Source organism: Tauraco erythrolophus, chromosome 22 (assembly GCF_009769465.1).
Source record: "Tauraco erythrolophus isolate bTauEry1 chromosome 22, bTauEry1.pri, whole genome shotgun sequence".
Taxonomy (NCBI): Eukaryota; Metazoa; Chordata; class Aves; order Musophagiformes; family Musophagidae; genus Tauraco; species Tauraco erythrolophus.
Genome location: NC_141486.1, coordinates 11,897,709 through 11,923,749, shown reverse-complemented (window position 1 = coordinate 11,923,749; position 26,041 = coordinate 11,897,709). Strand labels below are relative to the sequence as shown.

At 46.7% G+C, this 26,041-nt stretch overlaps 1 protein-coding gene across 5 annotated transcripts in view; it reads right to left on the bottom strand.

The window, feature by feature from the left end:
• PBX3 (PBX homeobox 3) overlaps window positions 1-22,206 on the bottom strand; it is a 109,367-nt gene extending 87,161 nt beyond the window's left edge. For all 5 annotated transcript variants that reach the window (XM_086625027.1, XM_086625029.1, XM_086625026.1 and 2 more), the window contains exons 1-2: window positions 22,010-22,206; window positions 20,912-20,985 (exon numbers count right to left, since the gene is read on the bottom strand). In XM_086625027.1, coding sequence (XP_086481153.1) covers window positions 20,912-20,985; window positions 22,010-22,206 — 271 coding nt within the window. The remainder of the gene's footprint in view (window positions 1-20,911; window positions 20,986-22,009) is intronic.
• Window positions 22,207-26,041: the final 3,835 nt, after the last annotated feature.

Here is a 26,041-nt window from a genome sequence, read left to right as displayed (position 1 = left end):
TTTTCGATTAAAACCGAGGATGTAGGTGATTAGCAATCTGCAGGAAACTCGAGGCTTGTCCACGGTCTGCTGAGCCAAAAGACGTGGGCAGCGGCTGGCTGCAGCGGTCGAGCACCCAGCACGGCTCCCGCCGGAGCTGCCACTTCCCTGTGGCACGTGGGGCAGCGAGGGGCTCCTCTGCTCCGGAGCAGGAACGTGCAGTGCTGCCAGACCTTCTTCCAGAGCAGAAAGTCCTGATTACTGATGAATTATTAGATATACCAATTTGTATGATTTTAAAAAATACACAATCTGTATTCAAATATTTCATTTTCAAGGCTCCTTTCACTGCAGAAGCAATGTAACACATGCTTTCTTATGTAAATAATGCTTCAAAACAATTGCACGATAATTATTCAGCCCAAACCAAACAACAAATACTAATTAAACTGAATAGAAAACAGCACAGCAAAGAAAAGCATGCAGAGGGCCTTGTGTCGTTAGCAGCGATTTCTGCCCAAAATAAATCCTGTGAGTAGGAAGGTGCCATGTAAGGATCTCCACCTAACTTGTTGTTCTGTTATTTGCACAGTTTTAATAGGATTTTTCTATTAATCTGTGACAAACCATGAAATTTTATATTTTCACCATGACCAAGCCATGAAATTTGCCAACTTTGTCCATGATTTACACTGGGTCATAGTTATAAGGTCTGTTATGCTTTTTAACTAAATAACTACTGAAGCTTCCTCTTTGGACAGAATGAAGAATCTGCCTATAATTAAAGCAGGAATTGTTAACTGCTGGCAGTAAAAGTTTACAGCATTGTTTGACAGTGGCAAAGATAAGCCAGTAAAACCCTGGGACGCTGTGTCTACCTGTGCTTCCCACACACCCGAACAATGGGGTTATATCTCTCAGCATCACGAAATCAATCTCAGATTAGGTAATGAAATATGCACCAGCCTTTTCCCAGAACCTTTGACAAATCACACACAATCCTAAATCTTCATAAATCACGATTAAAGACAAGTATATCATCACCAACGCATATATCTTCCCATGCCTGACCCAGAGACTAATGAGAAAAGGCCTGGACTATCTCATCTGATTAATTAATTCAAAATGTCTGCTGTTATTCAAATGTGAGGCTGGTATTATTTGAATAACACTTGACAGCAGTGCCTGAAGATATCATTTCTGATTTGTGAAGCTGCTGCTGCATAACTGATGATAGTTTATGAAAATGTTCCATCGAAGCTGCTTTTCTTGGCACAACTGTGAGAGATTTTCTGGAGAGAGGGGTTTTTTGTCAGTAGTTGATGTTGCTAACATTGTCAAATATTTCCAAAATCTGTAACATCTTGGAAACCCTTTTTTCCGGAAGCCTTGCTTGAATATTAGTTTCTTCATTCTCTAGGAATTAAATATCTCAATATATGTACCTGTGGCAAAGCCAAAGGCAGCCGAACGCGACCCTTTCCATGCTGCCCGTTCCTCACCAGCTCGGAGGACAAAGCATCGTCCCTCACGGCCGAAAAAGCGCTCAGAGAACCAGCCCTCCCTGACCGAAGTCATCTCACTTCACGTCCACGCTCAGTGCTCTGTTCTTGGGGATATTTTCTGAAGATGGGAAGGATAAGTACTGTAATTCCATAACAAGATGCGCATGAGCATTCATTTTGAAGGAAAAGACCACAGTGCCATCCGGAAACGGCGACGTCACTGGGTGACCTTGGCTGGTGAAGTGCTGGTGCACCTGCAGCCGCGCTCGCAGCCGTGCCGGAGCGGTCCCATCTGCTCCGGCGTCCTGGTGGGCAAAACCCCAGAGATGGGGAATCAACCCTGGCTTTACTCCTGCCCTGCTGTGGAGCCTCTCGCTGCAACAGCCCCGGCCCCAATTAACGCGGTAATTTCAATTACCCAGATGGCTGCACTGGGCGTGGTGACTACGGACCAGTTTATTTCTTTTCCTGAAGATACTAGAGTCTCCTCTTTTTCCTAGACTGCAATGCCACTGACACGCCAGAAAGCCACGCACGAGAGCACGGTTCCTGCTCTGCCCAAACGCCCACGCAGACATGAACTGGCAGACGCCGTTTCCCAGGGATCACCGGAGAAATCAAGGCTGGGACACCAGTTGTGTCACCAAAAGCCAGATGCCACCACGGCAGCTGCTGAAGGTCTCTGGACCCAGAGCACAAAGCTGCCGGCCGGGGGAAAGCAGAGCCTCTTCGTGCTCTCGCCGAGAAACGCCTGGACACCAACCAGCCTCCTCTGCCTCCCACCGCCGCGCCCAAACGAGGGTCCCGCTCTAACGAGAACGATTTTGCTACCGGAGAGTACGTTTCAAACAAAACTTACAGCAAAGGCTTCGGCACTTTTTTTCCTGGAGCATTTTTATACTGAAACATGCTACGGCTCTCGTCCGGCGTATGACGGGCAGGAACTGGGTTCATGTAAACGCAGAGCAACCGCCCGCCCGGGCTGAGATTTCCCGCTGTGATGAAGGGCCAGATCCAGAGCCGAGAGAAGCCCGGCACTTCCGCAGGTGCCAGCAGCTCACAACACACCACAGCGGATGGAAAAGATGCTCAGCACTTAATTTCATAGCACCTATTGTAAGAGCCATGGGATTCTGCAGGTCCCCGGACCTTTTGAGGCTCTGTTATTAGGAATAATTTAAATTACAACTCTGTACCAATTTTTTAACAGGCATCTTCATTTTAAACTTTTCTTTTTCCAGGGGGTAATAAAAATTAGCATTTTATTCCAAATATACCCTACCACAAAGTACCTACAACCCACTACAACCGATTTTTTTTATTAGTGGAATGTGAGATGTGATGCCATGCCCATAACTGTTGTAAAACTGCGCTACTCTGAAGCTGCGTCGCCATAAGCACTAAAAGAGAGGATGTAAAATGTATGGTCTAAACCGAACATAAATCAATCATTATGACAGAAGTAGCACTTATTTGAGAGTCAGAAGTGAACAAAATATTCTGTGTCAGCAAAATGTCTCCTGTCAAAACCTGCTCTTTAAAATTTCACTACAATGTGCTGAGACAAATGTCCTTTGCAACTCCGTGTAAGGAGGCATGTTCTAAATCCTCATAATTCAAACCTTCCCTGGTTTCCGGCAAAAAAGCGAGCTGTAAACAGTTGTGTATTCCTGCTGATGAAGTAAATGCCGCGCTTCCAGCCGCGGCAAGTGCCCAACGCCGCAGCCTCCTCTGCCCAGCGCCCACCGCGGGCAGACGGCACCGCCGATCCACCCACCCGCGGAAACGCGGGAAGATGCATGGAGAGTGTTACCTGCTCTGCTCATTCCTCAAGAGCCAACAGAAGCTCGGGAAGCTCAAAAGACCATCAGAGCCAAGCAGTGTGTTTCTGCGTAAACCACTGCGGACGCCGGCACGTACCCGCGCAAAGGTTCCCCATCCGCACTGCGGATGCGCCCGCCCGGGCCGAGTGGGACCCACCTCGTCCTGCTCGGCCGTGCGTTCCCGACACACCGGGCTTCCTTTCCAGCCGTCCTGACGACAGCCTCAGCAGGACCCAAGCTCCCTTCAGCCCCCTCCCCAGAACCTCTCACACCCTCCCTCCATGCCTGTTTTAATGGACCGTTCACCCTTGATTAAATTATAAACGTTTGAGCCCCGTCAAACCTTACAACTAAGCTACCCGGGCTAGCGCCATCCTTCTTTCCTGCCATTTATCCTTCCCAAATGCACCACGAGTTCCCGAAGAGATCTGCATTATGTCACTCTTCAGTGTATAAAATAAAGGGCACGCAACTAAATCAGATCTCCATTCTTCCTTACTTGGGATGACAGCGCGAGCTGAACACTTCGTAAGTGGTCACACTGTTTGCCAGGCTGCCACTATCTTAAGATACATAAAATACCAAATTTAAGACTTCAAAAGGGTAAATGACTGCAATTTATGTCGTCATACTCGTGAAAAAGCAACCTTTTCCACTTTGAAAAGATTAGGGAAATATACATTGGTCTTTCGAGTATGTCCCACTTTCCTGGGGAAGTGCAAACGTAACAAAGGTTTTATGTTTACCCGTTCAAAAGAAAAACCATCGTATTTTTTCAATTATACGTTTTAAACTGGACACAATCAGCCACAGAGTCTGAAAAGGCACTATTAAAGGTCTGGGATCCATTGCAATTTCTAAAAAAATCAAACCTCAAAACAGGGGAGAGGACAAAGGCAAAGCAATGGCTGTTGGAAACAACCTCTCCCAACTCAGGATTCTATTTTTGCAATCGTATACATTAAAAAACCTATTTGAAGATTAAAAATGCATAAAACTGGAAATTGACATTTATTTCCTGCAAAACAACCTATTTTTTTCAGAGGTAGTTTTTCCAAAAGATGATAAACTCCTTCTCCTTATGTTGTGCCTTAAGACATCATGTGCTTTTATCCTTCAGCAAAATATGAACCAGCTACTAGGCTGACAATGCCAAGAACCATGACAAAATGGATTATTAATGAGAAACTGATCTCCAGAACTCTATTAATTTATGTCTTCCTGTCGGATCCCAAAGATGTATCAGCCCTCTCACTCAAAGAAAAAAAATGCCAACATTGTACTTTGTTTTAAAGTTCTGCTTAGATGAAGAATTCATTATCCAAAGCACTGTTGTGTTATTTCAGTCTTCTTGTAGAATAAAGATTCTTTATCAAATAGCTTAGAAAGTCGCTGACAAGTGTGAGAATCTTGCAAAATATATTTACATCAAAAATTCAATGAGGAATCTCGGATTTTTAACCTTTTTTTTCTTTCCACGGCAACACTCCTTGCCTCGTTCTGACCTGTCAGCACTTTGGAAATGAAGACCATGAAATTCTGGCTGTAAAAACCTGAGAAAAACTAACACGACGGTGAGCTTCTAAAATTCTCAATTATACTAATTACTCTACTGCGAAGTGAAACGATCTAGCGCGTAAACAGAAGAAATCGGATTTCTTTGTTGAGCACAAACAGCAAACAGACGTAAAACACCCTTTTAAGCCGCCGTGAAAAAATCTATCTAATCTATGCTTATCATAATATTTATGAAATGAAAACCAGAGAGGAAAAATCGCTGTAATGTACTCTGGGTGACCTCTGCTTTCGAGAGAGAATGAAAACAGCCTTTTGCTTTTCAATCCCCATCAAAGTGGAGTTAAAGGAGGGACAGCATTCCCTTGCTCACTGCCATTAATCATTGCTTTCTTCAAGCAAGTGCGTATTAATTTCTGTCATCCCAAACATCATCGAGTATTGTTACAGCACCGTTCACTCCTCATTCACCACCAGTTGTTACCAGTTTCCCTACACTGAGCAGAGACAGGGTGAATCGTGTGGATTTCAGTGTTAGAGGCCTTTATCCCTGGGGTGCTGACACCAATTAAGCCATTTCAAGAAGAAATGAGAACAGGCGCAACCCTTCTCTGTAACAAGAGCTCGCACCTACCGTTGGCAGGTTGCCATCCGCTGCTGCCTGGCGCTGCAGAAACACCCTGCCACGGCCCCGGGAACTGTGCGGCGTGTTTACATTTCGGCCGCGGCACCCCGGCACGTTTTTCCACATCTCCGGTGCGAACGTCGGTGCGGAGCACCGCACCCTCACTTCTCCCAAAGGCCTTCCCGGGCACAAAAAGGCTCCAGGACGAGATGTGAGATGGAACACGGGCCCTTCCCAGGCGGTATTTTCTGATCAATTAACGCTGCGGTTAGGGCGGGAGAGCCGAGATCTTACTGGGAGGACGAGCCCTTGTTCTCCTGCTTAATCCCGGCGTCAGGCGCACGCAGAAGACAAATGGCAACAATTTCACTGTTGCACTGTAACGGATACCCTAAATATGAAAATTAACTGAATCTTCCAGAATTACAGTATCCTTCAAGCTGCCTGGCAATAAGCATCCTTGCAGTGCTGGCATTGCATGGGTTTGTGTTTGGGGGTCTGCAGGAACTAAAAAAATTGCACATTTCAAAAAAGTTACCTCAAATCCTCAAAATCAACACGTTTAATGAGTTTAATTAATATCATTTGTACATTGCTAAAGCGTGTGCAAAGATTTATCAAACTCTCTGGCAATATTGTTGATTTTTTCTGACCGCTTTAGATCCAATCATTCTCCTTGTTTTAGACGTTTACATCTGCTTTTAAGTTTTTATGGTTGCCTGTTGGCAGGCAGCAAAGTGGAGCTGTCGATGCTGCTGCAGAATAATGCAAGGTTTGTTATGAATTAAATATTAGAAACCTTAACGCAGCGGCCAATAAGAATTATTTGCCTTATTAAAGCAGCAGAAGACGCTGATTAAATTTTCATTGCATTGCAGTCTTTTTCCCATTTCTGCTTTCAATTCATCATTCTAATGTATGAAAGCCTAGCCGAATAATGGCATGGGGACTTAATTTCTGGAATGCAAATATGGCAAAGAAAATACCATAAATACCCTCCCAGAAAACATTAAACAGTCAGTTCTAATTAAGTGAATACTAACTAAGTAAATATTCTCTTAAAGGAAAAAAAAAATAACTCAAGATGTCAAGAATTCCAAGAAGGAAAGCACTAGAAATACAGGCACACAAAAATTATACGGAGCTTTGATTATCTGAATTTCGCAGGAGGGAACTAAGGACGTTCAAACAATCGAGTTTTCAGATACTCAAAGGAATTTTCGTATTTATTAGTAAATACCAAAAACCACAGTCCTGTTTCGATCACCTGAGCTTGTACTTCTCAGGTACTGCGAGTAAATACACTGTAGTGCACACAGCTGCAGCGACACTGCCTTGAGTCAGGTGATCCAGATGTGTTGGTTTTATAAAGCAAAACGTTTTAATGCTACTCAGTTTACCGGCACGGCACCCTTTCAAAATAAAATTCCTTTAGGGGAAAAAAAAAAAATAATCCTCCTCATGACAAAAAAAACCTGTGACAGGTATTTGGAAATGAAGCTGGGCTGGAAGACCAGTCACTGATTTTACATCTGCGCCACACGCAGCTACAGGTATATTCAGCGAAAACGGTCAAACAAAATCTTGTAATCGCGTGTCCTGTGCTGAAGGTTGCTCACGTTGCTGCCTTAATGTGCATCAGGAAGAAAATGAACTTCAAGTATCCATTTCCCCTAGAGAAAATCTCTTCCCTGAAACTCTGCAACTAATGAAATGGGGATCTATAAATAGCAGCATCATTACCATGAGAGCACTTGCTTTGTACCAGTCTCTGCATCTGACCCTCTTTACACTAATAACTAGTAGACTTCACTATAATTCCTCCATAGGATGATCAATATTAGGACAGCTAAAATGTGATGTACATTTAAACCGTGGAGTATATTTACTCACCACGCCTGCCAAGGCACAAGAACACACAACACTGCCTGGCGCTGCCTCTCCCTGCTCACACTTACCCCGAGTTTCTCATTGTCTCAAGCGAGCCGAGTGCTCTCGGGAACTCCTCTCATGTTCCAGACACGCACTGTGACAAGACAAAAGCTGCAACACACCTGGAACGTTCCCTCCCGAAACCTCTCGGATGAACCTCATTAAAACGGTTACTCCATTCCAAACGTTCCTACTGAAGCCCTAAAACTCTGCCTTAAACTGTTGAATACAGCAAGTGAGCGTTTAATCAGTCGACAACGTAACGACGTGGAAGCGTGGTTTCCCCCTAGTCAAAATCCAGTATGTTCCAGTTGCCACAGATCATTTCAAAAAGTTAACTAATATTTAATTGCACTGTTGGCTGTAAATTAAACTATCCTAAAAGATAATGCGGTTCAGGAATCTAGGGGAAAAGAAGGAACTATTTATTAGGTGTCTATGGAATATTCTGCTACTGCATGTAATTTATTGATACTGAGATATTTATGCTGCCCTTCATTAAAGGTAAATATTCAGTTACATTTGCATCTCCCACATACAAAGAGCTCAATTGTTCTGCTAATTTCATATCTCTTAAAATAAATATGATAAAACGTTCCAGTGGGTGGATGAGTTTAAAGGCTTTTATTCTCTGTGACAAAATTATTGATGACAACATATCATAAATGGCACTTACTCCATATACACATGTCACAAGAAAATGTAAAATATTAGAACAGTTATGCATGCAGGAACATTTACTTTTTAAATGAAAATATAACATCCCAATTTTAAAAACCATGTGGTTAAATCAAGAGAATGCATATAGAGAAAAAAGAGGACATGAAATTTCCCACGTGCTTAAGCTGATTTTCTTTTTGCTTACAGGTACCATAAATGTACTAAAATTTGATTGACTTTATTTAAGCCACAAAACACACAGTCCACCCGCAAACTAGAGGCAAATGGTACAACCAAACAAAGCGTTCCTGCATGCTAGATGACTTCTGTCTCCCAAAGGTACTTGTTCAATGGCTTTTTTTTTTCTGTTTGTTAGCATCTTTTAACTTCTTAAATAAGAAAATAACCCAGAAATCTGCATTTTACATAAAAATCAGCAGTCAAAGACAGTGAAATGTAATAGTGAAAATACTGGGATGGAAAATTGTGTTAGTATGATTCCAACAGACTGTACCTCTGCTGGAACACATTATTGTCTGTTTCAGGCAGTATTGGTGGAAAAATGTTTTGAACACATCACCAGTACGAAGACTTTCACGTTACAATCTTTTTTTAATCATTCAGACATACCTCTGAGAGCCTAAAAAGGGATTATTGCAAACATCATGGCTTTTTGTATTTTAATACGATTAATATTATAAGACACACAAAGATATTTGAAAGCAAGGATTTAAGAGAAATAAGCTGAATAAGTAAAGCTTGTAAAATGTAATCAACATCAGAGTAAAATACTGGGCAGCAAAGGTTGCAATTTAAGGAAAGTGACGCAGAATTCCCAGCAAATTCCTGGGGATAGGTAATGGCATTTTTACCCGGGCTAAAAAAAAAAAAAAAAAAAGTATTTGTTGATCCACGCCAGCACCTAAACTTCCAGGCGTATTTGTAAATAAAATCAAAATTACGACTTGAGGTCCACGGTCTGCCCCTTCACACGGGCTGAGACGGAGGAACGGGCAGGAGCTGGGCGCTCCCCACCGACGGGATTGGGCGAGTTGGAGAGTTAAATAAAGCAGATTTGTAAATGGCAGGATCCTCTCAGCGGCGACGTGGTTCTTGCTCTGAGGCAGCCGGCGGAGCAGAGCTGCTCAGCGGCACTTGACAACAGCAGTGCTCCCACAATTGTAACCCTCAAATCCAATCAATCCTTGCTCTTTGCATTTCAAGCAGCTCCTGGCTGCCACTGCCTGAAGATAACTATTTTACCACCTCTGTCATGCCTAATTAACAAGTCAGATGTACAATTTAGAAATTTTGCAATTAACCTGCTAAAATATTGCTGGAGGATGCTAATTGTTATGCCAGTTGCCATAAAAGCTCATTTGCATAACTTATGTGTGAAAAACAATTATGAGCGGCGTTCACAGACGCGGTCCACAAACTGCTCCCAGCTACGGATGAGAGGGCCACAAAAACACTTAATTCATTGCCCACAAAATTATGTTCCCCCTTTTCTTAAACAGCATCTGTTTTGTGAAGCCATATTCATAGAAAATCCCCAAATCAACAATTAGGAGCATATGTAAATGTGCGATTACAGTTCTTTTTCTTCCATTGACAAGTTCCCCTTCCCGAGCGCGGAGAGGAGCGGGGTGGGGACGTGGGCTCCCCGCGCCCCGTCCGGCCCTCGCGCCCGCGCCGGCAGCGCCGGGCACTGCCCGGGAGCCGCTCGCCCGCCGGCAGCCGCGCTCCGCCGCTATCTGCTCCTCGCAGCGGATCACTGGGGGCCACTTTAACAACAAAGAAGCTAAAGTCAATTGTTTCTTCAGTGAATAGGCTTCTGTTCCTCGGCACATATTTACCCAGGCGTTCCGGGCAGATTTTTACCATTAAATCGGAGCCTGTAGAACATGGTTGTTGGACAAATATTTACATTAGTGCTGACCACAGCCTCACTGCCGCACTCGGAGAGAACAATATTCCCGGCTCCGTCACCCCGGTTTGGAGGCCCGGGACTCACTCCGGAGCCGGGATCGCCGCTCTCCCCGTGTGCGCGCGCAGAGCAAAGAGCCAATTCCATCAGACGGCGGGGCCGGCGCACGGCATTGCTGTCGGGCCCCACCGTGCCACGCTTCCCGGGCCCAAAATGAACGCTCGGGTCTTGTTTCAGGGAAAGCAAGACGTGGAGCGCGTGTTATTGCGGGACTCCTTTCACGCAGGCAGCCTGCTCAGCAAGTGCTCACAGCCCATTAAATAGTACTAAACTAAGAACTCCAGTCTGGAGCCCCGCAAAATGCAGCCGCGCGGTTCAGCACCAGTGACATCACGTCGTTACGTGGCACGACGATGCCGCTTGTGCTTGTTCCTCTCCAAAATATTAGGGATTTAAAAGTTACATAACAATCACGGTGATTAAACAGCAGCTGTTATGATAATCAGTCAGTAAAAGGAAATTGATTTGTTTAGTGCTAGCAACTACAATATTATTAGACTCTCAGTATATTGAAAGGAAGAAATATTTCCTTTATTGAACACAAAATGCCATAAATTTAGGTAAACCAAAATTAGTTCATGTAATACACTGACATCCAAGAATTTATGTATATAGAGTCTATCATTTAATTTTCAGACATTCAATTTCTATACTTGGTCACAGTCAAAAGGTCAAGAACCAACAAGTCAATAAGTTCCCAAGCTCCATATCGATATCACGTCACTGCTCTAACAAGTGGAGAGGAAGTAAGAAATAATTCACAAAAAAAAATCCTCAGCTGCGTACGGAAGGCAAAATTTCCCCCACTGTCCCGCGCGAGCACGGGGCACCCACGGAGCCGCCGGCGGTGCCGGAACCTCGGCAGCCCCGCGGCCCCGGAGGCGGTGGCACCAGCGGGACCCGGAGGGCTGCGGCACCCCACACGCGGGCACCCGCTCCGTCGTCCTCGGGCTTTCCTTCCCCTCTTCCCTCTTTGCCCCGTGCAACAAAGGAAAGAAATACGAGGCAGAAAAACTGATAGCTCCCACTCTATTTGAATAACAAGTGAAATCCTAAAAATACCTCCACTGCACGTTATTACCAACTGTATCGCCGGGTTTTATAGTGACAGGACTGTGCTATAATTTTTGAGAAAACCTCGGCATAAAGCTCCATAAACCCAACCACTCCTGTAATGTATCACCTTATCTAGTGCACAATCATTTCCACAACTTTTCATGTTAGTATAATTTGTTCAAAAATGGTAATAAATACATCCTTGAAGTCAAATAAGAATCATTGCACAATCTACTGCAACTTGTTCTTACTAGTGACAGTTAATCATGCGAGCAGGATCTCACATGAAAGAAAATCAGCAAACATTTGGGTGTTCTGTAATTACAAACCTCACTAAAAGCACACGTCCTTCTTTAATCAAGAGATCTATGAAATCAGGCTTTAAATTCCCTTCCAAGCGTGCCATCCTGCCTGTGAACCACCACCACTCCAGAAACGCCGCGATGCCCAGCCACGGCGAGCAAACGGCCTCTTCCAGACCAAGCAAACTACCCACCAAGTCGGAAAACCCTGATGCCCTTTTACTAGAGGTCTAACCATGAATGGAAAACCCAAACATTGCCAATGAACGCCAAGAAAAGGAGACGTCTAAGGAACGCCTCATCTCTTCATCTCCAGGAGGTAGGGCTCCACTTAGGCTCACCGTGATCGGAATAAAGTGGATACTGCAAATACTGCGGATAGATTACTTCTTATGTAACAACTTTAATTACACCAAATACTCCATAAAGTTATTCCTTTTCAACACATAGCACCTACGTAACACAATCCTCACAAAAAAATCTGGTGGATAATATTCCCATTGTAAAGCCAGGAAAAGTGAGCTCTCGCATTCCCTGCGGCGAGGCAGCGGCCGAGCCCCCGGCCCTCCCGCCGAGGCCACCACGTCCCTCCTCCCTGGAGTGGGAGGAAGGCTTTTTCTTCTCCAGCCAGCAGCAGCAGGACGCAAACCCAGAAATGCCAGGCTGTCATCCCAGCACCCTCTCCTCCCGAAACAACGCCGCGGGGCGTCTGTGGGTACTGAGGAAGCTAAGGCTGGCCACAGAACGTTCTCATTATTTAGTTCTTTTGTTCAAGAACGTGAAACTCAAAATTAGCAGCTGGAGACCAGCGATGCTTTCTTTTGCTTTCTGTGAGAAGTGACTTTGCCGTTTCAGGTGCTGTTTTGTTCTTCCCAGTATCGAAACGGTTCACTATGATAACTAAAGTTTTCGGGTTATAAATTCCTGATCGGCTTCTTTGGGCCAACCGGTTCAGGAGCTCTTGGCAACGAGGGACAACCAGGGACATCATGCTGTAAATGAAAACTGCACTACACCTCTTTGTTGAGGAAGAGCAGGGAGGGTGGTCGGAGCGGGCGCCGAGGGCAGGGGACGGCGGGCAGGGACCCGCAGCGCACGTGCCAGTTGTCCTGCGCTGACGTGAAAACCCCTGTGGCTCTGGGGAAAGCGCCGTGGTTTGTGTCTTGTGTGGTTCATGTTAAAAATTTCCCAACAGTGATAGACTTCAGCTGCCAGGATCAGGGAGAGCGTGTGCATCCAGCATGAACAGCCCCCGCACGGAGCTCTGGGGCATTTTTTTATCCTTTTTCCTTTCTTTTAAATAACTATTGGGGCTCGTAACAAGCACTGTCACTCTAGCACTGCTCCCCTGATCGACTTTGCGACAACGATCTGCGGAGGAGATGGGCACACAAACAGCAAACGTTCTGCAGGCGCTCAGGCAAAGAGGACTAGAGAGGCTTGGGTCAGTTTCGTTTTGGTTTTATTTTTCGATAAATTTTTGTTCAATTTCCAGAATTACTTCCCTGACATTTTTTTAAACAGTATTATAGAAAGAAAACTAAGCACAAAACTGTAGTAAAGCAACTCCGAGGCTGAATAAAAACCACACACACACACAAAAAAAACCCACACCAGGAAAATTTGAACTAAATCAGGAACTCTCGTCTTCGAGTCATCCTGCAGCGTCCTAATACTGCAGAGGTCTCAGCACAGTGATCTTACGTACCATATATGCTCTAATAAATAGGTTCAATGAGTTGAGTTAAGGGCAGAGTTTAACTATTAACTCCAAATTTCCTCGCTCTTATGGCTGTAAGTCAATCCCTTAATGTTACTTTAACGCAGTTTCTGGCAGTTGCATAAAATCTACGGTCAATATTACAACCCTTCCCTCCTAAATGAAGGAAAATATCCGTGTGATTTACATGAGAAATGACGGGAAATGCCGTGAGTGAGTGGGGGTGATAGATGTCCAAGGCCAGGGGTCTGAGCCGACCGTTTGATTTCAGCTGGTCAGGCCCTTGTTATCCCAATCCCAAACCCAGCAGAACTGGCACAAATACCTCCACGCAGACACAGTTCTCAGCAGAGGAGCGGTTGGCAGGCAGAGAGGTTATAATACGGAGCTGTAAGATATATCTAAAATAATACCACAAAAATCAGATGACACAAAGAATTCTAATACTTTCCTTTTGTTAAGATACAGTAACTGAGAATACAATGAAATTCTTCATGTTCAGTATCTCCCATTAGATCAATTAATATTCAGAGAAAGGCTTTAACATGAAGTTTAAATAATCATAGAAGGAGAAAAAGAACCACCAATGTTCTAGAAGCTTCTCTAGACCTTTCAATCAATTTTATTTATATGCAAAACCAAGAGAAACTCAGAAAAAACAAAGCTCCTCCTGATGCTAAAGCTCTCAATTTACTGACAGGCAAATGGCTTCATGCTGCCACTTAATCTCATTTCTTGCATAATGCCCTCTAATTAGCATATCAAAGTGAATTAATACTTCTAGGGCATTAGCAATGGGAAAATCTGCTCCAGGCTTCACAATAGCAGTTAAGCAAGAGCCAAGAAATCCTCAAAAACACCACAAACCACTTTGCATTGCAAAACTGTTCAATTTATTTATCCTCTCTCTCTAAACACTTTTACCGCACACTGTTTTACTACTGTTCACCAAACAAAATGATAATTGCCAAAGTTACCAGCATCTGTAATGCCTGTTTAGAATCTTAATTTAGATTGTATACTTCAGGATCTCTAGATGCTTTCACTGACCCTATCGTACACAACAGGACCGACTGAAAAACCCTTGTTCTTCTAAAAAAAGCCATCAGGATAATATTACTAAATTTCATTCTCCACTTACAATAAATAATCAAAAATTAAATAGCATATGAAAAAGCCACCTGCTGGACAATGAGGAATGAGAGATTATCTACAAATGTTGATGCGTGACTTAAGTGTAGCAAAAGGTTTTGACCTGTGAACGCATGATCCAAACCCTCCCCCTTTCCAAGTGACTGATTTGTAGGACACATGATATTCAGTGATTCATATATTGCTACAAGTGCATATGACTGTGCAACATGCGTTGAACTGATCGGTAACAAAAGAACTGGAAGTCAAATACCTAAAATAGAATAAAATGAAAGTAAGTGCATAATGATTTTACTGTATGCTTTTATGCAAAACATGCTATTTTTATCCAGTTCCTGAAGCAATAAACACGCTCTGGCTGTTGCAATCAGACATCAGATCGTTTCTTCTTTAAAAAATATTTTCAGCACCTACTTTCAACCACAGGTCACTTTGCAAAATATAAACTATAATTTATAAACAAGGACTAAAAAACCCTGAAACTTCACCACCTTAGTCAATCTTTAAAAACAGACAAAGAACATTAAGGGCAAAAAAAAACCCCAAAACAAACCCAAAAAACCCCACCACCAGTACACCCACCCTAAACAGGAGGCTGGAGCACTAACGGAAGGCTAATAACAAAGAGTAGAAGAAAATGCCGGGGTCAGTGGGGTTTCCTACATTTCTGTTCGTAACATGAAGGGGAAAAAAAAAAGTGTGGAAATTACAAAATAAATTACGGCGGATGTTTATCTGGTACTTTGAGCCTTTCTAAAGAATGTGCATTATTGAAAAATACATAGTGTTCACGCACCAGGCTTCATCTCCTTTCATATTTAATTCCCTGTTTACTTCCAGTGCAGAGACAGCATTATGGAGGAGCTCTAATGTCCAGCTGAGAAGCACAATTCATCTGCTTGGTTGATGAACTACTCCAACTTTATAAAAGCATGAACTATAAGAGCTGACAGAAACTTTAATAATTTATATTAAATATTGATGTGAATTATTTACTCCATTCATACTTACAGACATGAATTGCCTACCAGAGAAAAGCAAACGTGACAAAAGGTCAACAGGCCGGTGAAAAAAGGCAGGCTGTGGCAGGCGGGTGTTATCTGAGCCATGCTGATCACCTTGATAAGCGAACAGCATTAAACATGACTGCTGCGAAAACAAACAGCGCTCTTCTCCGGGCGTCAGTCCGCGGGTACACACGGCGACACCGAACTCTGCCAACCCTACCAGGGCGGGAGAACGCCGCTCGCCGCGCCGCCACCGCCGACTCACGAGCCGGCAGATTCCGTGTTCGCTCCGGCTATTCATAAAAACACCCATCGAGCCATCGTGGGCTCGATGTGCAGGGAATGGAAAAACAGCCCGGAAACCGGGGACGGATCCCAGCCCGACTCCTGCGCTCTACCACGTAATTATTAATACAGCCCTCAAATGCACTTAAATACCCTGCTCCATTTGTAACAATTTACTATGTCTAATTCTGCTTATATTTGTCTACGGTAGACTGCAAATATCATTATATTAATGTTTCACACAAATCAATATTTAAATTGAAAAAAGACAGCGTAATATCCGTATCACACAACTTTTTCATTGAAAGCGGTAGGAACAGAGCTTGATAAATGTGTTAAATCCTGTAAAAAAAAAAAAAAAAAGGCCTCTTTTGCATTCACTACGTGCTATTATAATAATTTATCTCGGAATGTAAGAATTCCTGAACTTGCAACGAGCATCCTAAAATACACCACACAGTAACTCATATAATTTAGTATTTTCAGATAAGCAAGCGAATGTGTCAAATCCAAAAAAAAAAAAAAAAAGGAAGGATTTGAAAAATAGCTATAAAATAAAATAAATCCCTGCTCCTACTTAAATTAGTATTGACAAGTAGGTCCAAATTTATCCTTTACGGAGGAGGGGGCGGGGGGAAAGATCTGGAAACACAGATCCTTGCAATCAAGGTGAAGGCTGTTATTTAATATAGCAAGGAGCACCACCAGGGGTACGGGCTAAAGGTGCTGCGTAGTTACAGGTTCTGCGAGACAAAGTAACACGGATTTCTCTAACGAAAATAATCACCAAAGCCGCCTGTTTACCCAAGCAGAGAAGTACCGTGCCAGAAATCCACCAAAGAGAGAGAATTTCGATAATGAGTGTGTTTGAAACAGATGACCAGAGGACAATCACAATACTTTATTCAATTTATTTTTTTCCTAGCAGGACGTTTATGAAGAGGAGCAATGTCATTGCCATGAGGACAGGCTGAATGACCCAACATTCTGCGGCACGTCATCAGTTGCAATACGTTTGCTGACAATTAAAAAAAATACCATTCAAAAGTAGAACCAGAGGTTCAGTGAAAAACCTTGGATACTGAAGCCTGAGAAAGGAAACAACAGCTAAACAATTCAAACTGGAGAAAGATACACACACATACATACACGATGCTTACTTCCTTACGTAGGCAGGGCAAATCAAAAATACGTATTTAGCAGCTTGAAAATAACACCAGGACTGCACATAAATATTTTAAATAGCTAACCTGAGTAACAATAACATCACAGTGGATATTTAAAAAATAGCTAACATACAAACACACACACACACACACACACATGTGAGCTACCAGTGCCATCTCATTGTTCCATTTGAATCCCTAACGTTCAGACGGGATTGCTATGACTGTGGTTTATTATAAATTACTGCAAGTTGTTGGCACTAAATGACAGTTTACAAACACTGGAAAGTTGAAATTTGTGTAATGCAAAGGAAGAGTCTGCGATTAGACTTTTAAATAACCACACTGAAGAAAGGGGTTAACGTTTGCAAATTCTGCTACCAGACAGGCAAAACCCAAGTCCTTCTCCCAGGAGTTATGGAACGGGCGGTTTGCAGATTTTGCAGCACGTTGACAAGGGGCGTTCCGGCAAGAGTTGAGCCATTTTCATCAGTAAGGAGCTCTGCAGCACGTAAGGGCACGATACAGCCCTTTCATCACCAGAATGGCACCGTACGGCTATTTACAGTTGGAGCAATAAAAACAGAGGTTTTAGCTTACACAGGGAACAGCAAGAAATTAACCCCACGGTTAACGTCACTATTCTTCTGGTTTTCATACCTTTTTTTTTTTTTCATTCTCGAAAACAAAATTCTGCACGAGGGAAGAACGTTCCTAATGAACATTTTCCTCCTCTCTCTTTAGACATAAAAAATAGTTCAACCAGCCCAACCAGCCAAGCAGGCCTTTCTCTTCCCCTGCGGACACCTCCTGCAGTCGAGAAGTTCATTAAGTTTTATGATCTTCCCAAGTCAGTCCTGCTTATAAGCCTCACAAAGGCCACAAATCTGGCAAACCATCATGTATGCCATTAGGCTTTACTAGTAAATGAATGCTATTTAGGGTTTGTGGTGACAGTAAATTAGGGTTTGGTTGGCAGCTATCACTGGTTCTGTTGGGCTTATAGAAATAAATAAATAAATGTACGTGTATATGCACGTACGCACACGCGTTCAGACATTCTTACAAATGTGTGTTCCTATCTACACAGATGTTTTTTGAAGACAAAAAAAAAAAAAACAATCGTCTATCAACACAATCCAGGACCTAGTAACATGCCATTCCATTGGGAAATAATTGCGATTCCCTAACCATTTTAAGACTGTAAGAATTAATATATTTCCATTTCTATCTCCATGAGAATAACCAGTACCTCAGGTACAGCAACGCCCTAACGTAAGCTTCATCAAAATACAAACCTGAAGGATTTTTAGTTAGTAAAAAAGAGCTGCTTAAAAAAAGAAAGGCACGAATCAGGTTTTTGATCCCTACTGGCAGAGACAGACTGCTACACAGGTATGCAACAGATGTGAGCGCGCATGAAGAAGGCAACTTTAACACTTCCCAGCGACACCTCAGAGAACGGAAAAAATACAACAAAACACGGTCAATAGACTCTCACTTGCTTATCTTCACATTTTATTGGAAGGGCTTCAGTAGAACTTGGGGCATCATTTTTCTTTGAACTAATTATAGAGAAATAAGTGGCAGTTTCTTTATGAAAACCATGCTACCTTGTGGTTGCCTCTAAGAATGCACAGATCTATTAATATCTGCAAAGCCCTTAAATGTATTATGCAGCACTTTTTAAAATGTTAAAAAAGAAATGTCAGGCTAAATTCAGTAAGCTCAGTGATTTGCTTTGTACATGGTAAATACCTCATGGGAAAAAAAAAAAAATATCCTCAGCTCCTAACCCTAAGTGAGACACAGAGAGAGGCTTTTAAAAATGTGATGCATTCATTAACCCTTGCGGGAAAGGCACAGAGTTGTTCTACCTAAACTAAGGATTCTTCTACGTGTTCTCTCACAACCAGTCTCACAAAGTCCGCGCTGACTGTACTGAAAACTACTAAAATATAAAAAAAAAATACATAATTCAATACAAAAATGACTTAAATATTGCATTCCTTATTTCAGAACAGACACAACTGCAATCACACTTTACGTAGAGGCTCCAGGCTCCCTCCTCACATCTCGTCCTCCTCTCAGAAAAAGGTAGCACTAAAGCCCTCACGGCAATTCCCACCGCCAACACCAAGGGAAACTTGGGTCCTGATTCAGAAGAATTAAACACCGGCGCATGACCCAGTTGCGGGCGTATTTAAACACTCGGACCACAAGACAATGCAGAGTACCAGGAGGAGGGGGGACGACCTCTGCTTTAGTTGCATCTCAGACCGTTCACCCTTCCAGTTCAGAATTGTTTGAGCCGTTTCCTACGAAAACAGCTTACAGAAAACATGCCGGAATTCATTTTCACCTTTTCTTTGCTTTAGCACGCTAACGAAAGCCTACACAGACATTTCGTCTCACTGGGAGACCCTGAGTGAAGGTCCCCCTCCGGGAACAGTTTTTGGTGGGGGTGTGGATTCATCTCCATCAATCACCCGATGCATTAATCCCGTCCCTCCCGTGCTGCCAGGGCTGGCAGGATCTCGCCTTTGGGCAGGCGGACGCCTTCACTCTTTGTGGGTTCTCAGCGATTTCACTGAAGAGGTAACTTGCAAACTTGGCTCGACTACTTGCAGCACAAAGGCACGATCCCGACTTACAAGTTATCACCGAAACACCCCGAAACGTTTCAGACCACAAAGTCTCCTGACAGGTTCCCTCTCGCCTCCGAGACGGCGGTGGCCTCACCAAACACCCTCTGCCAGTAATCCCTGTCGCCGAAAGGACTTGGGCTTTTCTTCGAGCTCACCTCTGACATGGGGCTGACTACACTTGCCTTTCAAAACAGCGAAGCTAAGCCCTCTGCAAATAAAGTGGCCCGAGGACCTACGCCTGCCCCCGTAACTGAAATCTGCCCACTGCAAAATGTCTGAACATTGAGGGCAGGCTGCTCGGCCGGCTCCGGAGCAGGACAGGCAAAAAGTTTAGGGAAAGGCAGAAAACAAACACAAGCCAAGGAAGGACGGAAAAGGGTTACGAGCTGATGGAGGCAAAACGTAGGCAGGTGGGGAGGGAGGGCAGAGAGGGGATCATTCCCCTTATCCCGGGTAATATAATGCAATACAAAGCAGAATCAATCTTAATATTCACAACGCAGTCAACGCCCTGGTGCTTGGCTGTCAGCAGAAACTCAAGGGGATCCCCGGTAGCAAAGAAACCCTCGGACACACCGCACCGTCATGTGCTGAGAGCTGCGCACGTTCAGGCTTCTCAGCTGACATTTGCAATGATTTCACGTTTGTTGTTTTAATCTACAGTCTTTACTTTTTCAGTGTGCAATTAAGGGGAATGTGAATGAGTACCAAATACAGATAAAAAGCCAGCCAATGCATGTATTTATTTTTAAGGCCAGATTGTAATACATGTTCTTATTCTCACAACAGAAAGCAGAAGACTTTGCAAATTTTCTTCTTTTAAAGAAAAAAAAATCTCTGTAAATTCAGCGATGTGAAAAAAATTGCAAAAAATCCCCTAAAACGCCTCTAAAAAAAAAAAAAAAAAAAAAACCACAGAGTTTATTAGCATCGCATTAATGTAGAGGGGAAAAAAATAAATTTTTGTACTTTGGCGATGAAAATTTTTGGTATTTAAACCATCACCGCCCAAGAGCGACTGGCTGCGCGCTGCACGAACGCGGGGCCGGAGCATCCATCCCCCGGCGTTCCGCAGGGTCCCTCTGGAAAGCTCCTTCCCGGCCCCGCACCGCGCACCCTCGCAAAGTTTGCCGTCCCCGCTGCGCGCTGCGCATCCCGGGGACGGGGAAAAGAAAAAAAAAAAAAATAAAATATGAGATGTTGATGTAACGCAGATCTGACAAGTATTTTGCAAAGTGTCCTGGCAGGAGAGAAGGCGGCTGGCGGGGCAGCTCCGGAGCTGTGAGGAGAGCGGCGGGCGAGCCTCCGCCGCGCCATTTCACAGCGACCCCGCCGCCGCTGCTGCCGCCCGACGGGCCGGTGGGCCCCTCGGCTCGGCGGGGCGGCATGGCACCGGGCAGCGCGGCCGGTGGCACCCACCACCCCGCCGCGGCGGCGTGAGGGGAGGCAGAGAGGCGGCGGCACGGTGCGCGCCGGCGGGAAGCGGCGGGTGGAAGGAAGGAGGGCTCAAGATGGCTGCGGCGGCGGCGGCGCGGGCGGCCCTTACCTGTTTTCTCCTTGATCTCGCAGAGGACGCTGAACAAGGCGGGTTTCATCCTGTGGCAGTTCAGCGCGTGTTTCCTGAAAAAGAGAAGCGAGAGGACAAGCGGTTAACGCGGCGTTTCGGCAACATGGCGCCTTCCCCGAGAAACCGATCCCCCCCCTCCGGCTTCTCGGCCGGCTCCCCGCCTCCTTCCCTCACCGCCAGCCCCGCGGCCCGGCGCCGGGAGCCACCGGCCGGTGGCTCCCGGCGCCGGGCCGCGGGGCTGGCGGTCGGAGAAGCCGGTTTGGGGGGGGGGGTGTGTGGCGCGGGGCCCCGCCGCGGCTGCCGGGTCTCTCTTTCCCTCGTTCCCTCCGACTTTTTATACCGAATTATCTTTGTGCAAATGCCGCCCGACCGAGGGGTATAAATCACACCACCACCCCCCCCCGCCCTTGTCCCCGGTACGATCCGTCCTGCGATATTATAACTGATTTATTAAGGAGATTGGGGAAGGGGGGGGGGGGGGGGTGTGGGGGGGGGAACTTCTGGAGTTAACATTCTTTGTTTTTGTATTTATTGTGATTTAAAACAGCCAGGGTTTGGGGTTTTTTATCCCCCCCCCACCCCCGGCAGCAGTATCTTGTCAGGTTTGTAATTCATCTGCCGCCGCTTCGGGGGCAGAGAGGCAAGAAAAGAAAGAAAAGAGAAAAGTTGCACTCGTAGGGAGGGCGCGGGGCCGCCCGACGGACGGACGGACGGACGGACAGACGGCGGCTCTGAGGCCGGTGTCCGCCGGACAGTGTCCAGCGAGAACGGGCAGGGATCACCCACAGCCTCCCGCGCACCGCAGCGACGGCATAAGCATCGCGTACTTATATATTTATTACATTAATTTTTCTTTTTTTTTTAAAAAAAAAAATCATTAAATAGCAACTTTGGCTCTGCCTTGGCTGCAATTTCTCCTACGGTACCAAGAAGTTGCTCTAATTGTGAGACTCCGGGTCTCCGCAGAGGAGCAGGGAGGAGAGAAACAAAAACCACACACACACACTAAAAAAAAAAAAAAAAAAAAAAAAAAGGAAAAAAATAAAAAAAGACAAGGTTTAATTAGACGAAACCAACTTTGCTTGTGCCTCATCCAGGCTTTGGTCAGTGATGGTCATGATCTGATGGAGGATGTCGCCGATGTCCTGCTTCCTGCCGTCGCCGTCTGCCCCTTCGTGTCCGTGGGGAGGAGGCAGGGCCATGCCCCCCTGCACCGAATGCCCGGCCAGGTTGACGCCGGCCAGAGTCTGCAGCATCCTGGACTGATCGTCCATGCTCCTGCCGCGGCCCGGGAGCAGCGCCGGGCTTCGGGGAGAGAGAGAGCGCCGGGCAGCCTCCGGCTCCGGAGGTCAGTCTCAGTTCCTGACTCCTTATTTCGCTCTTGCACACACACACCAAAAAAAAAAAAAAGAAAAAAAAAAAAGAAAAAAAAAGCCAAACAAAACAACAACAAAAAAAATCAGTATTTGTGTTTTGACCGGATCTCAGCTGTTTATTCCACTCTCCTCTCCTTCCCAGTGCAGTAAATCACTCTCTTCTTTAGTTACAATCTTCTTTCATCATCATCATATTTGTGGCTTGGATAAATGAGTTGATAAGGTTTCTTTGCAGTTTTCCTGGTACAATCTTCCTCCAAAGCTTTTTTTTTTCCTTTTTTATTTTTATTGTTGCTTTTTATGTCTTTCCCCACTTGTCCAAAAATCTTCTTTGCAAAAAGGCAAAATTAAAAAAAAATATATATATACAAAATCAAAAAAACTCGCTTTCAAATCCTTCAGAAGTTAGGAGGGTGGCAAACAGCAAAAACCACAACAAACCAGGCGAATACCCCCACCCCCAAATTGCAACATAAAAAAGCCAAGAAAACACAATCACAGAGGGGGAAAAAAAAAAAAATTAATCGCCCTCCCCCCCCAAAAAATAACAAACGATCCCAAGTCTGTGCAACGGGGGTGAAACAGCAGCAATCAAAAGTTTGAACTTGTGCAAAGAAAAGAGCGGAAATAACGGGGAAAGAACTGTAAAAAAATTAATTACACACTCTCTGCAAAGCAATGTGCAAAAATATCAGCCCGCCGGAATTTATGAGCCCCTCCGCCCGGTGCCCGTGTGTGTTTTACGGTGTTTGATGGCCGCTCCGGTGAGGGATTGACAGGCTGCCAACGCCACTCACTCACCGCAGACGTGTCACCCTGTGAAGGAGGCGAGCGGCCGCGCGCGAGAGGGACGCGGAGCCCGCCGCGCCCCGCCCCGCCGCCCCGCCCCGCGCCTCCCGCGGGACGCCGCGCGCCCCGCCCCGCGCCCCCGCCCCGCCCCCGCCGCGCGGGGCCGCCCCCGCCCCGCCCCGCCCCTCCCGGGGCCGCGCGCCTCACGGGGCCGGCTCCGCGGGGTCGCCCTCCCGCCGGGCCGAGCGGCGGCGGCGGCGCTCCCCGGGGACGCGGGGGGGGGGGTTGGCGGGGGGGGCGGAAGGGGGCGGGCGGCTTCGGCCGGGAGCGGCGGGCGCGGTGGCCAATCGCAGCGCGCGGGGGCGGGCGCCGGCGGCGCAGGTGGCCACTGAGGCTGCACGGGGCGGTGCCGCGCGCGCCTGCCCCCGCGCAGGCCCCGCCCCCGCCGAAAAACTTCTGATTGGCCTGTTCGAACGGTCACGTGGTCGGGGCGACCGCCACTGCGGCCCCGCCTCTCCCGTTGCTATGGTGACCCCCGGGCCGAGGCCTCGCGTTCCCGCTCGGTGCCGCCGCCGCGCTGGGCCGCGCCAAGGGGGCGGCTGCTGCGCTGCCCCCGGCGCCCTCCGGCCTGGCAGCAGCCCCCGGGTCCGGCACGCCGCGCCTGCCAGCCCAGGTGCCAGCGGGAGGCCGGCCTTGCCCCGGCGCTGGGAGCTTCGGCCGTGCGGTGGAGAAGGCGGTGCGGGATGGAGAGGCCCCGGGCCTGGGCCCGGGCCCGGTCGGAGCGGCTCTGTGCCTTGTCGTGGCCGTGCCCTGAGCGTCTGCCTTGCAGACCAGCTCCGTCGCAAGGCAAGAGCCTTCAGAGAGGGTTTCGTGGCTCGGAAGCTGCGCTCTGAAGGGTGCTGCTTTGGGAGGCAGATTTTTATTTCAACCCTCTGCGCATACGCATAGACTGACAAAAATGTGGAGATATATACATCAAGAATAATTAAGACTTCATGCTATAAAGGGGTTATCTTTAGATCATTGTCACCCCCCACCCCCAAATTATTCCTATGTAGAACACCTGCCCCATGCAAATCTACAGAAGTTACTTTAATTCTGATTCAATTTTCTTCACATCTTGAGTAGTGTGTAACAAAGCTGTTGCTACAGAGACCTCTCAAGGAGTGAAAACCGCCTGTAGCATGGCGCTGAAGAGCCACAGTGGCAATTAAGGTGGTATTTAATTGGTTGTATGCACTTACCTGTGATGGACAGTTTCAGCTGAAAGAAGTCATGTCCGAACTAAAATCTCATCCTCGTCTCTGACATTTCGTGGATGTATGGCTGACAACTCCGACTCACTGTGGCTAAAACAGAGCTCTTAATCTCCCTCCTTGGCTTCCTCTCGCCTCTCCTCTCAATCATAGTTGACACCACCATCATTGTACCTTCACTCAGCACCTAACCTGGATGTCATCCGTTTGATTTGGAACCCTTAACCATGTCTCACGGGGGTTAGGTTTAAATGTTGAGGGTTACTTCTGGTTAACATAGCTGTGCTGTTACTGTCCCTCCGACCAATTAGCATGTTCATTCAAATTCTAATCATCTTCCATCTTAATTTCTGGAGCGTTATTTGCGTTCTTAGTGTCATCCAGCTTTACTAAGAATGCTGCTCCAAAGAGCTTTTTCATTACTGTTGTTGTGAACATTTCACAGATGGGTTTGCGTTTGTCTACTGAAGGCAAAGTTTCACAGAAGAGACGAGAGTTCTCAGGGTGCCTGGCCCCGAACAAATGGACTGTGAGACTCTGGGCCAGTTCTCGTCTCGCGCCGTGGTGACTCAGTTTGCCTCACCAAACCAGCAGAAAGCTGTTCTTCGGGGTTACTTTTTCTACTGGCTTATCAGGCCGAGCCGAGTGACTCCAGCACGAGACGACTGCTGGGGAACAGCTCTGCTGTGCCTGCTGGTTCCGCCCTCGCGCTCCCCATGCTCTGCGCTTGCTCGTGCCGTTCGCTCCTCACCGGCGCTCGCCGTGGCTCCGCTCGGGCACCTTGGGCAGCGCTCTGTGTAACGCACCGGCCTTTTCGGAGCTTGCTTTTTGTGGGTGTGTGCAGCCGGTTAGGGACTGCTGGGTCATCGCTTGTGGAGGAGTTAATGAACATTGCCTCGTTATTTCCGCAGGGGCTTGCGGAGGCAGGCTGCGTCGGCAAGCCTGAGAAGGGATGACACCAACGCGCGGCCAACAGGCCACGGACAGACGCCGAAAGGAAAACACCTCCTGAAAGCACTCGGGAACCTCTCCAGTTCCAACGGCACGAAGGCTTGAGGTGGACGACTCCGGGGGCAGCCAGGCTCACCTGCTGCCCACCGTGCCACAGGCAAAGCCGGAGCCAGACGGAGCACTGGCCTAACCCAGGGGGACACGTCACGTTTTCCAGCACGGCCAGTACGGTTATCACCCTTTTGGCAGCAGTTCCCTTTGCTTACGTGCACGTTTACGCTCGTACGCCCAGTGCTGTGTGAGGGTTTGGTTTAAAACCACAAAATAAATACAGACCCCAGCGTGCTTCAAACGACAACAAAATCTATCGCGTTTGGGCGTAAACCCGGTGCCATCTCCACCCGAGCAGCGCCGCGTTTCCTTATGTGTAACGGCAAGCGCGGCTGGACGTTGTACCGAGTTTCCTTCACCAAAACTCCGCTGTTTCGAGCGGTTTTACAACGTTCGCGTTAAAGCCCGTTCCGAGCCGCCCGTTTAACGGCGAAATCCGCAAGGCGCCACGGCGGGGCGGGATCCCAAGGACCGCGACACCCTCCGCCCTGCGCCCGCCGGGCCGGGCCCGGCCCCGCCACCGGCACCCGCCGCCCCGCTGTTCCCGCGCGCGCACGCGCACAGCCGTGCAGCCCCGCCCCCCGGGCGCGTCACTTCCGGAGGTGGTGCTTCCGGGTCGCGGCGCG